The 16555-nt window shown below is 39.7% G+C and overlaps 1 protein-coding gene and 1 long non-coding RNA gene across 2 annotated transcripts in view; one reads left to right on the top strand and one right to left on the bottom strand.

Annotated features, from left to right (window-relative positions):
* The window catches only part of unc-13, a gene marked incomplete at its 5' end in the record, with an annotated part of 135131 nt that overhangs the window by 61256 nt on the left and 57320 nt on the right, over positions 1-16555 (top strand). The window contains 3 exons of the mRNA XM_070282486.1: positions 175-342; positions 11477-11758; positions 11853-12074. Coding sequence (XP_070138587.1) covers positions 175-342; positions 11477-11758; positions 11853-12074 — 672 coding nt within the window. The remainder of the gene's footprint in view (positions 1-174; positions 343-11476; positions 11759-11852; positions 12075-16555) is intronic.
* Positions 512-3728, bottom strand: LOC138926872 (uncharacterized). Its single transcript, XR_011443563.1, has 3 exons — positions 3134-3728; positions 1819-2392; positions 512-1750 (listed from the first exon to the last, which is right to left on the bottom strand). It is a non-coding gene; the product is annotated as an uncharacterized lncRNA (long non-coding RNA).

The following is a 16555-nucleotide window of genomic DNA, read 5'->3' as shown; positions in this document are numbered from 1 at the left end:
ATATGGATGATAAATTCGACAAAACCATTCCTTACTTCTTTAATGAACTTGTAAGAACTTAGCACATAAGCCTTTTAAAAAAATGTTCTTTTTGTAAGAAGCGGATTTAAATATACCATAGTTTCGTATTTATTAATGAGTTATTTATTGTTTTTTTAAACCTAAATAATACAGGTCGATCCTAACGAAGTAAAGCGTGCCCCAGATGATCATGAACCAAAGTTGGATAGTGTGGACTTCTGGCATAAGCTAATAGCACTAATAGTATCAGTTATAGATGAAGACAAAAACAGCTATGGCGCAGTTTTAAATCAGTTTCCTCAAGAACTGAATATTGGACAAGTATGTATACCATTCTTCCGGGTGTCAAATTAAGTCAGGCCTAAGTATCTTAACATTTAATATAATATTTTTTTAATAAAAAAAAACAAGAAGGGAAAGTTAAATTCATACAAACATATATAGCAGTTCTTATTAAGAATTTAAATGCAAGTGGCATATCTGCCAAATAACCAAAATACTAAAAGCCCATACAACCGGCATGCCCTGTCATTCCCATTAAAAAGAAACCACTGTTCAACAGAAAAACCAGGTCAAACCTATCAATTAATTTATAAATAACATTTCAGAGCCTAGTTGGAAACAGTTCAAATTAGTAAGACACAAACCTTTTCTATACCCTTATCATCGGCATCCAGACATAAACACACACATAAACCATTTACACATAAACCATTTCATAAACAAGTGCCTATCCTGGGAACCTGCATGTCAGCATAAAATTATAACCAATAAAAAATATTAATTACGCTGCTAGCGCCGCTGTTACAGATCAAAGCTATAGTTATACAAATATTAAAATGAAATTATCAGTTTGTAAATGAAAAACCAACAAATAGGAGAACTATTAAACTCATTCTTGATAAATAAATAAATAAAATTATTAATTTTAAATCTTAATTTTACCTTTTTTATTTAATCGGGAATTAAAATACGCAGTTGGCGCAGTTGGTAGGATGCGATTATCGTAGCGTGTTAAAATAAAAAAATATCCGAAAAACAAATTTATAATAACCTTTTATTAAAAAGATTAAAAACAAGAATGAAAAGAAGAATTCATGTAAAAGTTAATATACCTTTATCCTATACCCACATAGCTATAATCCGATGTAAATCGGATAATTTGATCATAAAACCAATTTATTATAATACATAATTTAAAAAAGACCCAAGCTTCTATTTTCAAAAACCCAAAGTTGGTATATTTATCAAATACCGAATACCATTTGCAATTGTTCAGTTATATAGTATCTATAGGATATAGTCTGAGATATGTAGACTAAGATAAAAAAAATGTTCAATCTATGGAAACGGACGTTATATATTTTTCCCATTTATCGCTCCATCTTCAGCGAGCTTAGATTCCACCCAGATTACTCCCTGTCATCTCCGTAAAGCTAAACTATGTCTTTCTCTCCACTTTGTAAAGTAGGTGGCAAAGGTCCATTCTAGTCCATAATTTAATCGCTAGACTACCTACGATAACTGTAAAGCATTGCTCTTCAGACAAGCCTGGGAGCATTGCTTGGGGAACTCCAGTGACATTCTGAGTTTCGTAGACTTGAAAACCTTCCTCCATTTACCAAGAAGCAATGTCAACGTGGACACCTGTCAGCATCTTCAGAGATTACACTTGGCCGATCCCACCTTTTCGAGGCCACGCCGCATCGACGAGTTATTTGGAGGAGATCTAATACCATATTTGTTACTGCCATATTTACGGAAACGAGGTTCAAATCACCCTATTGCTCAACTCACTCAATTAGGTTGGATCGTGTTTGGCCATAGCAATGCAGCAAGGACAAATGTGGTAACCATTCGATGCCATCAAACTAATCTGGATGCACTGGTAAATGGTTTCTTCGATCTCAATTAAATCAGCTCTGAGAGGACGTTAACAGCAGAACAATGCTGTGAAGATCATTTCCAGCGCACCTACACCAGACATCACAATGGAAAATATCTGGTCTGGCTTCGGTTAAAAACTAATTTTGACAAAGAACAAATCATCGGAAAGTTTCACCAAATCGCACTCAATAGATTCCACCTCTTAGAACGTCGGCTAAACAGAAACGACACATTTAAACAATATCACTCCACTATCAAGGAAAATTTTGACCTTAATCAACTCACTACCACTACCACGAAGTCACTACCGCAGAAGCTCGACATCAAATTATCTCTCCAAGAGGTCAACAGTATTTCTCATCATGCACTCTCTCACCCCGCCGTGGTAAAGGAGGACAGTACAACGACCAAAGTTCGGGTGGTCTACGATGCATCATGTATGGGGTTGTTGGTTTTTAAAAAAATATCGTATTGATGATATTTGCTGTGAAAAAATATCAATCGATAATATTAAGAAATATCACATAAAAAATCGATATATCGAGTATTTTTGATATTTTTTATGGTCAGCTAAAATTGAAAAAAGGTTATTTGTAAATTTAAAAAAAGGTTTTAATATGTGTTTTCATCCGCCATGGACTGCAAATAAGAGCTATTTTTTATTTAAAAAGTGAATTTAAAAAACAACAAATATTTATACCCACTCTCAAGCAACTTTTATTTACGTTATTTAAAATAAAAAATAACAAAATTATTAAGGACATTGTATTCAAATTTAATTATAAAAAAAACTTAATATAAAAAAAAAGTTTTTTAAAACTTAATTAATTTATGGAATATGTACTAAATAATGCTAATTACCTAATTATCTTATTTAATGCTCTTAATTACTCTTAATTACAAAACAAATCTTTCTTCAATGATTTAAAAAAAACTCTTTCGGTTATATGCTGGTCTGTCATTCGACTACGGGAGTCACAGACAATACATTTAATGGCAGAAGCCAACCGTTCAGATGGAACCGTACTTCCAGGCGTGATAAGATAACTTAATGCCAATTTCTGGCTTAAGAGTGACCAAACATAAAATATTGGAAATACCAACTCAAAAATATTATTATCGACTATTTTTGCCCAAAAAATATTCCGATAATAATATTTTTTTAAGAGAAAATATATCGATATATTGATATTTTGATATATTTCCGACATCCCTAATCATGTACCTCTTTGAACGGAAAATCACTTAACGACATATTGTGCATCGGCCCACCGCTAGAAAATGATTTAGAAGGAGTCATCATGAAGTGGAGGCAACATCGTTACGTGTTTGCAGCAGATATCCAACGAATGTATCGCTGTATTGACATGCACCAGGATGATGTTCAATTTCAACGCATCTTATGAAGAAATGAACAATACGAAATTGCCCAGTACAGCCCAAAAACAGTCACTTTTGACACTGAATCAGCACTATATACAGCCATACGCGCACGACGAACAACATCGGTACTCCTTAGCAACTCCAGTATTATTAGATGAAATATATGTCGACGACGTCCAAACTGGTCACAATACTGTTCATGGAGCATTGGAAATTCGTGATCAACTCATCGCAACACGAAAATCGGCAGGAATGGAACTCAGGAAATAAGCATCAGATCATCCACAGACCTTGTTCGGAATTCCTGACCAGCATATGGCTCAAAAAATAAATGTAGTAAAGTTCCAGGCGACTATTAAAACTCTGGGACTCTATTGGAGTCCACACGGGAACTTCTATATCTGTAAATTTCGATAAGAACATGCCGGCCTGCTTTAATAAACTTTCCTTTCACAGTAGTCGGTCGCCTCTACGATCCCTTAGGCCTTATAGTTCCTGTCACTACTGATGTTAAAGTATTCTAAAGGACATCTGGCAATCCGACGAGATCCACCCTGCTCTCGATTGGGACTGCCCGTTACCCTCAATTCTTCAAGCCCGATGTGAAGAATTCTGACATCATTTACCAAACATTGAGAAGTGGAAAATACCTCGATGGCTTGGTCACCAGACCGGTAAACCACAGTCACATCAACTACACGTCTTTTGAGACGGCTCCTTGCAAGCATACGCAGCCAGTGTCAACCACAGAATATAATATCAATCAAGATTTTATAACTTAATATGACAGCCCAATGGCAGCATGTACCTTTGAGAAAAAACCCAGCCAATTGCACTTCAAGGGGTCTTACGCCTCACCAGCCAGCCAGGCATAGCATCTGATGGTTCGGTCCCGATTGGCTTCAGGAGGATGAGAATCGGTGGCCGAAGAACACTTACAAGAGTAAGAGCTCCCTTGATCAACAGTACAAAGAAAGAAGCCAACCAACCAACATCAAAGCACATTATTGTTTAGTTAACGACTCAATCATCACCTTTTATTCATCATATAACCAATTGTTATTCGTTATGGCTTACTCCCAAAATTATCTGATAAATTACGCCACTTGCAAGGACTCCGTCATATGGGCGCGATTTAAGTAGCAGAATTACGAGAAGCTCTGGGTCAAATCGTAAAGATGGTTCAAAAATGGAGAAACTATGAGAAACTATCCACGGTGCTCACCTAGATCGAATCATGTTTAAATTCACGTCCACTGTGTCCCTTACCAGAAAAAAACGATACATAGGAGGACCATTATTGGCAGAATCTGGATCCACCTTTTATCTTGGAATCTCCATTGTTGGACAACCTACATGCTTATTTTTCCTCCAAGGGCTCTGACTGGTGAGGCGCCTGAAGATAGATCTTCTGGGCTTTCTTTGAGAGCGTCTGCTCCCCGTATTTCCATATTTGTTTCACGTCATGCCGGATGCCATCGTTGATGATGTCATGAGTCACCCGTTAGACCATCTAGGTAGCTTCTAATAAATAAGCTGCTTTTAAATTTAACTTCAAATATACGTATACATATGTTCTATTAAAATTGTCCTACTTGATTCCTTCCTCGAAAAAGCGTTTGATCCTGGCCCGAGCACAATATCATTCCTGAATTTCTAGCCAAAGACTCTTAGAATCCTAGCTCTGAAGAAACTGTTCCAAAAAATGAATAATTTTTTTACAAAGATCGATTTTTTTTTATTTTTATGCTATCGCGCCTTCTGAAACTTAGCTTAACTCCTCTGTCTCTGACTATAAACTATGTATATGACTATGACTATGTCTCATTCTTTTTGTTTCCAAGTTCACCGTGTGTTGCTTGGATCGTCCATCTTTTGCAGGCTGTGGCCTCATTGCTGTTAATAATGAGTATTCAGCAAATGAGTCCGGAATAGAATTTGCGGTAAATTGCGGTTCATTGCGGTAAAAATTTGCACTTGCCCGTCTCATATTTTTACTGACCTGATTCTACATTCCTCCTATGGTATATAGTATATTTTCATCACATTGAGGCCATTAAATATTTTTTTTTTGATTTAATCCTTTTTATGTGCGATTTGAACTTTTTCCTTATTTCTTGGCTCCCGCCCGAGGATGAAAGTTCCCTGCTTTCCAGGTGTCATAATGACTTAATCCCAATGTAGGACACTTGCAGCTGGACCATAAAAAAGTCTTCTTGTGGTGTTTAAAAATCTCCTGCCGCTTAACTGCTCAAAGTGTAAGGTTATGACGTTCAATCTGAATATAATCTGACGTTCCATAACTGAACTTAGGAAAATTGTGGATGGATTGAAGAGGATGTGTGAAGACTACTAGTTTCGAGCTGAGCTAAGAACTCTTTTTTTTATGTTTTGTTATATATTTTTAATTATTACTTTTTGTATCTTTTTTAAGTTTAATTTATTATGATATTGTATATTATGATATTGTATTATGATATGCTATATTAATATTCCAATTAAGACCATAAAGAAAAAAAAGGACAGGATAGTTAGCACTAGCTTTAATTACGGCATTGGATTTTTAATTGTCGAACGTGCACGGCTCTACGGTCAAAAAAAAAATAGTTTAATAAAAGAAAAGAAAAATAAAAATGAAATGTTCAACTCACAACAGGTAAAGTTCATCACCTACGTGGGCTGTCGTCCTCATCCCATACCATAGCTATGATATGCAAAGGGATGCATAAATGGTATGCCAATAGATGGTATGCATTCCTATGCATAGACATGAAAAGGAATGAAACTCGTCAATCTATCGCAGAAAATTATTCTCTACCTCGATCCTTTTATTTACTGAAAGATTTTAATATTAAGAAGAAAGTAAAGCTAACTTCGGGTGGTGCCGAAGTTGATATACCCTTGCTGTTAAAGCCGGAAACATCAGATATAGTTGATAGATCTTTATGAGAATATCATAATGAAACCACTTTATTACAATGAAAGTAGAACAAAGTGCCAAGCTTCTATCTTTAAAAATACCAAAGTCCGATCGTTCAGTTATACGGCAGCTATAAAATATTATTAAATTGTATTAAATTTGGTAGGTCGGATCAACTAACCAAAAATAGAATCTGTACAAAGTTCCCACTTTCCATCTTCAAAAACACGAAAGTTGGGTCACTTCCGATTGTTCAGTTATATGGCAGATATAGGATATATTATAGTAAACCGATCCTTATGAAATTTGGTATGACGTATTATTTTGCCAAAAATAGAACTCATGAAAAATCCGAACTCTCTAGCTCAAAAAACAACAAAGTTACAGCATTTCCGATCAATCAGTTATATGACAGCTATGGGATATATATATATATATACTGCAAGCAAAAGAAAGAAGGGAGGGTGCAAAGTTTCAGGTAGATAGCTTTAAAACTGAGAGACTAGTTTGCCTAAAAACAGACAGACGGACAGATGGACATGCATATATTAACTAAGGAGGTGATCCTGAACAAGAATATATGTATATACTTTATAGGGTCGGAGATGTCTACTTCACTGAGACATTTATACTGTTGTGCTGCGAGCAGCTGTATCACCATGTTCTGGTTTTGAAACAGTGTTTGCATGGTCGTTTTCATGGTCATGAATGACATAAGCTCCATCATACTTTGTTGGAGGGTAAGCACCATAGTTTCCGTTTCGCTCTGTGGCTGTTCTGGGGCCTGCTGAGAGCTTTTTGAATTTGGCTGAATTTGGTATCGGCATAGGAGAGGGAATTGGTGGTGTTGGGAAGACCGAATGCGGATCTCCCAGCTTTGGAGAAGAAGACGTCTTCCTTGTTTGTAGTGCATTGAGTTGTGGGCGTCCCCGCAGACTACATAGGCAGCCTGAAGGGTGCAGTATGACCTGATGTGTCCATACTCTTGGCAATTAGTGCATTGCACTGGACCGTTTCGTTTATGTGGCTCTTCAACAGTGATTTTCCGATGCAAAAGATGTTGCAGCTTGTAGATTGGGTGGACTTCGTTCTTCTTCAGCGATCTGCTTTCTGGCTCGAGCTCGACCTTCGATGCAAAGGGATGCATAGATGGTATGCCAATAGATGGTATGCATCCCTATGCATAGACATGAAATGGAATGGGGTTGTGGCTTTTTATCTTTATTTAACGTGCTTGGCTGCGGATACCTTTTTTCTAAGGGCGGTTTTTTTCCGCGGCTGTAACATTGGGTTCGATTTCCGTTACTACCACTTGTAGGCCCTTACTGCTTTTCAGCTGGTACGTGTAATAGTTTTTCTGAGTATTGTCCAGATATTTGGACACGATTCCGAAATGCTCTTCAGTCTTGGTTTGCACCTTTGTTCCATGGATGTTCCCTTTGATAAGCGGGACCACATGAAAGTTGTCACCGTTTCCGATCAACGCTTGACGCGATCAATTCGGTTGACCAGGGCACTCAAGCTTTTCTACCTGATATAGATTGGAGGGGGCTTGGGTTTTTTTTTGCGGTGACTTGGGCTGGTTGATTTTCCTCAACCTCCGCCAGTAGGGCAAATCTGTTACTAGTCGATCTTCCTGGTTCTTCGTCGATCTTCAGGACGCGGTTAATTTTTGTTTAATTGCCTGCCGGATTACTCTGCAGCCTAAGCTTGCGCTTTGTTGGCGCTTTGGCACTTTCCGAAGTTGTGGTTTTGTACTCGCTGTAGTCGTTGACGTCGCGGCACTTTGAATTGCAGTGGTTGCCGCTGTGGTTGCAGAAATTTTAGTACTGCTTCTTGTCGGTGCGAAATTTGTTTCCGATATTGGAGGGGGGGCTGTACACTGCGAACTCCATGATGCGGGAGTCGGAGTGAGCAGAGCGGGTGAGCAAGACCGTGCCCTTTGGGTTTCAGCGATCAGTGGAGCTGGGTTGCTCTTAATTGGCGATTTTTCCACTTTAATATCGCGGGTTAAAGAGTAAGAATAGAAGCCATTTCTTTGGTTCACTGAAGTTCTACGCTCGTTATTTTGATCGTTGCTCAACGGGCTTATTGCGTGGCACTTGTTTATTTAAAACAATGCACTAGTTTTGGTTTAGCACATCAAAACTTTTATTAATAGGTGGTCAAAAGAATATAACGACCCCTACATTCATACAAGCATATTCATTTTTTTGGTTCGTCCGATACTCTAATACGGTTCATGTGTCTGGAGTCCCCAAAATGGAGTACATCATGGCCGCATAGAATCCGTAGAAAAGAATTTTTAAATTTTCACTTAGACCCAGTCTTTTTCACCCAGTCTTAACTTGGAAGCAATTCTTCATCTTCCATCTTATATTAGCAGACTCCTACTAATAAACTTACCAAGCTTAACAAATCGTAGGACAATTCTGGGTGTAGTTTTTCTACATAACCTAATCAATGGGGATGTAGATAGCCAGCATTTCTAACACGCTTAAATTTTAACTTTCCTAGAACGACTAGAAACTTTAGTCCTCTATTCCTTAGCCATGTTAGTTAGACATATGACCAGCACGACCCTTTTAGGGTTTTATGTTCAAACTACAATGGCCTCTACTCTATAAAATCTTTTTCCTGTCCTACAAATTTAAAAAATATAGAATTTTAAATTTCCTTACTAACTTATCTTAGTTTACGAATAACAAATAGCTTAATAAATAATAATGAATCGTTTCTCGAGCGCCCATCGGTCGTCTGGGCCTCTAAGCTTTATGATGAATTTAGGAATGCTAACTGATGCACAAGCCATTTCCAAAATTCTGAACGACAGCGACAAAATGAAAAATGGACGCAAAAATATCTTGCGACAGGCCCCAGCAGGCCCCAGAGCGAGATCTTAGTCACGCATAGCGAGATCTTACTTACGCACACATGCACCCGTGTATGTGAATGTGTGATACTTCGATTGATCTTTTAATCGAAACGCAGGCCAACCTTCTTCATCGCGCTTCTTTTCAGGGATCTGAAAAACAGAAAGCATTAATCAAAATTATGATTTATTTAATAAGACGATTGAAGGAAATAACATTATAAAATTAAGCCAATGTAAAATTCAAATATAAATGTAATTTATATTAAATTCACTACTTTAATAGCTAAAAATTAAAAAAAAAAAGACTTAAGAAATTACTTTTTTTTATAAAAAAAACCATAAACTGTCTACAAATGGGTTATATTTATAAGCTTTGTAATTACAATTACCATTAATACATAATGGTATATTTATATTCCATTCCATTATAACATAACCATTTATATAATATTTGCCTATAGGCGCCTACCCAACCACAAGAAAGTTTTAGGGGGGCAGGGGAAAAACGCCGCCACCCCGTGGGAAGACGGAACCGACGTGGAACGTAACGGTTCCCGGAGCAGCAGTAAAACGATGGAAAGGTAGTCAAAGGGAGAGGGTGAGCACGCCGCGCAGGCGGTGTGAGCAGCAGCGAAGGACCAAGGAGCAAAAGGGGGTGCCCGCAAAGTGCGGCGGGCCCTGGAAGTCCACCGGTGCACCACATAGCAAAAGCAGAGGTCCGTGGCCGGAAGAGGCGCCAACAGGAAAGTGGCGTGATTTTGGAAGCTGGATTAACTGCAGGAGCAGAATCTAGGAGGATTAAGGGCGCTCCAATCATTATAAAAGGAGGCCCATTAAAGCGAATCGGCACGAGTCTCTTTAAGAAGCTTGTAGCGTTGAGTTGAAGGACCACCTTTGGAGAGTCCAGGACTGAGTCCAGGTTGCAGGACGATTCCACTAAAAGCCCAGGGTATCGGAGTCGAGTTCGGCCATTCCCGACCACGGCAAGTAGCCTTACATGGATGTAAGGAATGGTAAGTCTGGCGTACGCCTTACCGACTCCTGAAATCGCAACCAACAGGCGTAGTCCTTCAATAAAAGGATAGGCCAACTCGCGAACTCACACCTAATTAGAGACCCATCGAGAAAACCCCGATCACCAGCCACGCAACTCCCTACACAGGACTAGCTATCGCATATTCGGGGTGTGTCCCCGGTGTAGCGAAAGCGCGACGCACGATCATCGACGGCAACTTCCGATCCTGGAACGCTAGCGCGTATGCGCGGTGTCCCCAGGTTAAGTGAGGGGCGCGACAACCATGGCAACTCTCAATCCTGGTTCGCAAGCGCGTATGCGCGGTGATGCCAGGTGTAGTGGGAGCGACAAGCACACGCAACTCATAATCCTGGCGCTAGCGCGTATGCGCAGTATCCAGGTGTAGCGGAGGCGGTAGTCAGCAGGAAGTGCGAAGTCCGCGGCCAACTCACAATCCCGGCTCGCTAGCGCGTATGTGCGGTGGATCGCTGGAGTAGCGGAGCGGAAGAGCGCTGCGTAGTCTTTAATCAGTCCTAGACGACCCAAGGGGGTGTTCCGAGAGGTAGGAAGGCCTGCGTGGGGCCAGCAAAAGCGGGAAGTTAGGGGAATCTAATGCAACGCAGCACGAAGAGTAGCAGGTGCGACGGAGCAGAGGCGTCGACCGGGACACCCGGAATAACCAACAGGAAGCGAAGGACGGAGCCGGGCGAAACCAGGAGGAACAGCACGAATACGAAGCGGAACCTGTTATTGAGAAAATAACATTGTATCTTGGGAAAAACCTCTTAATAAAGAGTTTGTAAGGTTTTATGCTATTTGTATAGAAATAGCTCGGGCAATCACGTCGAACTACAAATTCGGTGGAACAGACCCACAAACTCTGTGAGCTAGCCACGGCAAATTGTTGCGAGCGGGAAGCCGAAAAACAGTTCGTTAACCCCTTAACATCGAACCCTTTTTCCAAATTCATAAACAAGTCCCCATCCTGGTAAGCTGCATGTCAGCATAAGATTGTAACCAATCAAAAATATCAAACCAAAGTCTATTTTCGCTGCTAGCTGTCACCGATCAAAGCTATAGTGCTAATAATATTGAAATAATAAAATCTATAAATGGAAATCCAACTAATTGAAAAATTATTAAACTTATTCTTGAGGAATAAAATCTTGTCAATTAAAATACAAAACTTGCTTATATTCTGGTGCATACATGATTACAATAGTCTGAGTAGTAATAATAATAAGAATAGTCTGATTACAATGAATATCTACTAAATCTACATAGAATTTAACTTTATTTTTTCATTATTATCTAGGAAACAAAATCTTGAAAGTTTATTAGCCGTTTGCTATTTTATATAAAATTACAATTTCAGCTATCAGCATCTTCAATGTGGCATCTTTTCGCTGTGGATATGAAATATGCTTTAGAAGAACACGAACAACATCGTTTGTGCAAGTCTTCGGCCTATATGAATCTGCACTTCAGAGTTAAATGGCTTTATAGTAACTATGTTAAAGAAGTTCCCCCCTACAAAGGTGCAGTACCGGACTATCCAGCATGGTTTGAACCTTTTGTTATGCAGTGGCTAAATGAAAATGATGATGTATCATTAGAATATTTGCATGGCGCATTTAAACGGGATAAGAAAGATGGGGTAAGGTATTTTTTTTTTTTTTTGTAAGAATACTTTTTTTATTTATTTTTTTAATTAATCTAAAAATGACATTTTGTTTCGGTTGCTTTCCTAGTTTCAAAAAAGCAGCGAGCACGCACTATTTTCGAATTCGGTGGTCGATGTTTTTACGCAATTGACTCAATGTTTCGATGTTGTTAGCAAACTCGAGTGTCCTGATCCAGAAATTTGGAAACGTTACATGAGGCGTTTTGCTAAAACAATCGTAAAAGTTTTAATAGCTTATGCAAATATTGTAAAAGTTGAATTTCCAGAGCACTTAAAGGACGAAAGAATTGTAAGTATTAAATAATTAGGAAACTAATCAATAATAAAGAATTGTGAGCTATAACGCTAAAAGAGATTTTATATTAAGCAAGAGAGAACGGCTTTATTAGAGTTCTCCGACTATATTATACCCGGTACTCATCTCTTTTATCCCACATTAATTAACTTTTGACTTTTAAAGCTAAAAAATATAGACTCAAAAAAAGCAACAAAACAAAGTTTTTGTTGCATATTTTTGTGCTTAGGGAAATAATAATTTTTTACCATAGCTCGCAAATAATTGGTAACCTTTTTTCCTTATATAATATTTTGTTAACGAGAACCACCGAAAAAAAATATGCTAAATCACTCTTTCTCAAAGCAGGAGACTTACTTTCTTTTGATCTTTGTTTTCGGTTAGTTTTTACGATGATCGGTTCGTAAGATGCTCTCCTACTGAACATCGCTCACTTTTTTTTTTTTTTAAACAAGTTAAATTTTATTGTAGTTGCCAGAATCGTTCAGAACCATTTGAACATAACCGGGCGCTTAGAAGATGGGGTGAATATGGTATATATGGGATATGGGCCTAGACTATATACAATAATTTACAATTATTTACATTAGTTTACAATATTATTAAACAACACAACGACAAGGCGTAGGTCGTTTTGGATGGCCTGGTTTGTCACATACCAGGGAAGTCCGGATGCCCGTCGAGCAGCACGTGCCTGCACTACCCTTAGCCTGTTAAGCTGGTGCTTGGATGCAGTGCCTTGATCGCATACCTTGATCGCATACGTCCAGGTTGGCGTCAGGATTGCTTTGAGCAGCAAAACTTTCACTAAAAGCTGGAGACTTTTTGATACATCGCTCACTAATGATATGATTAAATTTAATCGTTTTTTCGTTTTAATTATTTAGTCTGCACATTCAAATGCCACGAAGGCAAGTGACTCAAGTACCACTAACTTTCACATAAACACATACATGCAAAAAAACTTTTTGGATCCTCTCCCAAAGGCAAAAGAACATGAAAAGAGGAGAACACAAGTGAACAGAAAATATTGCTCGTCATTTTATACGAACATTGCAAACGGTTGCTCTCAGACTTTTTGCTCGAAGACAACGTTTTTTTAAACGTTTCTTTTTTTTAAACGTTGGTATTGATTCTTGAATCTAAGAATCTTGGGACTAACAAGAGGTGTGTCAAATCTTATATTTTTAACTTAACTAAAAGTCATATTGACTGGTACAGAGTTAGACGGCCCTAAAAATCAATTGCTTGGTTGGGAGTACGTTGCGTCGCAGGCGGGATCTGCTAAAAACGCGAGTCAATCCCAGAGCGAAAAAAGATTTCGTGCGAAAACAGTTTTTTTTTGTATGACTCTTTTTGCTTCTGGATTTTGTCTTTCACTGCGAGGATGCCCAGATCCCGGTGGATGTTTTCGTTGCGAACATACCAAGGTGCCCCAGTGATAGTTATCAAGATTTTTTATTGTGCGCGCTGTATGATGTCTATGTAGTCGTCTACCAAGGTGGACGCCAAGGTATGTTACTTTGTTAGCGTAAGGGATCTGCATACCGTTTAGTGAAAGCGGAAGGCATGTTTTTCTATTCTGAGTAAACGTTATATGGAATGGAGGAGGAATGAATTTGAGGCTGGGTTTGGCTGGAAGACACTTCGGAAATGTGTAGCGAATGTTTGCTTATCGGGTTGGTCGTTTCGATTGGGGCGCTAAGATTTGGGCGGGTTTTCCACAGGGGGTTTTTGTGCTCGTTGGCGAAAGATTCTGTCTTTACCTCATCTGTTCATTTTCTTTCTGTTGACAAAGAGCCTGGTCGAGTGATCGGGTGTCTTCCTTGAGGCGTTGTTTTGAAGCTGGAAATCGGATGTTTTGACAATCTTCAAAAAGGATTGGGAGCATCCGTGAGTCGGTTGGCCAGTATGTGGGACATAGGCTACTTTATTTTTTACATTTATGATTGCATTGTACAATTATCTTCCTTTGGGAGTCACTAGACGTGTTCTCCAGTGGCGTATGTTTGAAGTTGTAGTCTCCTGCGGCTATAAATCGATCCCCAAGTGAATTGTAGAAGTCCATAAAGGCAATAAACGGCAGCGATTAAAAGGATTCCGTTGCTTGACTGACTTTTTATCGATGTGGCCTGCAACAAGATTGTTTAAAAGCTTTTGTGAAAATGGTGTTTAATGCGTTCTCTGATTAGAACTCCAGTTACGCCGTGGGCTTTCCCATCTGGATGATCTATGCGGTAGATTCTGTAGCCTTTTATTTGAAAGTTGTATTTGCTTGTAAGATGCGTTTCCACCAGTAGCATAACGTCAATATGGTTTTCGGTCAAGAATTGTGACAATATTAGTTTAAACCGTGAGACACCATTGGCGTTCCACATAGAAACTCGTAGAGCCTCCATTATTTAGACTGTTGTGATACGAGCAGCTGTATCACCATGTTCTGGTTTTGAACCAGTGTTTGGATGGTCGTTTTCATGAATTACATAAGCTCATACTTTGTTGGAGGGTAAGCATCACAGTTTCCGTTTTCCTGTGTGGCTGTTCTAGGACCTGTTGAGTGCTTTGAGAGTTAGGCTGAATTGAAATTTCCCTTCCAGATCGTAGAGCCTCGGCATAGGAGAAGCCGTTGGTGGTGTTTAGTGGACCGAATGAGGATCTCGCAGCTTTGGCGAAGAAGACGTTGGCGTTTTTGACGCAATTTACGCATTCTATGGATTTTAATTGCGCGTTGCGGTCGCTTGACGCATGCGACTCTTTAACTCCTTATACACCATACATCCTCTATAGTTTGCCGTATGGTTGCCTCCGCAGTTTCCACATTTCTTCACGGTACTGTACTGTGTTTGTAGTGCAGTAAGCGGAGTTTTGGGCATCCCCGCAGACTACACAGATAGCCCGAAGTGTGCGGTAAGAACTTGTGTGTATATACTCTTGACAATTAGTGCATTGCACTGGACCGTTGCGTTTATGTGGCTCTTCAACAGTGATTTTCCGATGCAAAAGATATTGCAGGTTGTGGATTAGGTGGACTTCGTTCTTCTTCAGCGACCTGTTTTCTGGCTCGAGATCGACCATGAAGAGGGGTTGTGGCTTTTTATCTTTATTTTGAATGTTAATAACATTCTTGGCGGCGAAGCCCTTTTCATCTGTAACATCTGTTTCTATTCCCTTTACTACCACTTGTAGGCCCTGTACTGCTTTTCAGCTGGTACGTGTAATAGTTTTTCTGTTCAGTGTCCAGATATTTGCCCACGATTCGGAAATGCTCTTCAGTCTTGGTTTGCACCTTTGTTTCATGGATGTTCCATTTCATAAGCGGAACAACATAAAAGTTGTCACCGTTTCCGATCAACGCCGCAATTGAGTTGACCAGGGCACTCGAGCTTTTCTCCCTGATATAGATTGGAGGGGGCTTGGGTTTTCTTGCGGTGACTTGGGCTGGTTGGTTTTCCTCAACCTCCGCCAGTAGGGCAAGTCCGTTACTAGTGGATCTGCCTGGTTCTTCGTCGATCTTCAGGACGCGGTAAACTTTTGTTTTATTACCTACCGGATTACACTACGCGATAAGCTTGCGCTTCATTTGAATATAGCGAACCATTTCAGTCTGTGTAGCCGGGGCCGCTTTGGCACCTTCCGAAGTTGTTGTTTTTGTACTCGATGTAGTCGTTGACTTCGCGGTGGGATTGCAGAAATTGTAGCACTGCTTCTTGTTGGTGCGGAATTTGTTTCCAATATTGGAGAGGGGGCTGTACACTGCGAACTTTTCATTTTGCTCTGTGGCTGTTCTGGGGCCTGCTGAGCGCTTTGTGAATTAGGCTGAATTTGGTATCGGCATAGGAGAGGGAATTGGTGGTGTTGGGAAGACCGAATGCGGATCCCCCAGCTTTGGAGAAGAAGACGTCTTCCTTGTTTATAGTGCATTGAGCTTGAAGAGGGGTTGTGCCTTTTTATCTTTATTTAGAATGTATATAAACATTCAACATTCTTAGCTGCGAAGCCCTTTTCTTTAAGGACGGTTTTTTTTCCGCGACTGTAACATCGGTGAGCATGGTCTAGATATTTGGACATGATTGCTCAAGACGGAAGTGCTCTTCAGTCTTGGTTTGCACCTTTTTTTCATGGATGTTCCCTTTGATAAGCGGGACAACATGAAAATTGTCACCGTTTCCGATCGACGCCGCAATTCGGTTGACCAGGGAACTCGAGCTTTTCTCCCTGATATAGCTTGGAGGGGGCTTGGGTTTTTTTGCGGTGACTTGGGCTGGTTGGTTTTCCTCAACCTCCGCCAGTAGGGCAAGTCTGCTTCTAGTGGGTCTGCCTGGTTCTTCGTCGATCTTCAGGACGCGTTTAATTTTTGTTTTATTGCCTGCCGGATTACTCTACGGGCTAAGCTTGCGCTTTATTTGAATATAGCGAACCATTCCAGTCTGTGTAGCCGGGGCCGCTTTGGCACTTTCCGAAGATGTTTTTTTTGT

This window comes from Drosophila bipectinata, chromosome 4 (genome assembly GCF_030179905.1).
Source record: "Drosophila bipectinata strain 14024-0381.07 chromosome 4, DbipHiC1v2, whole genome shotgun sequence".
NCBI lineage: Eukaryota > Metazoa > Arthropoda > Insecta > Diptera > Drosophilidae > Drosophila > Drosophila bipectinata.
This window is presented reverse-complemented; position numbering and strand designations above follow the sequence as displayed.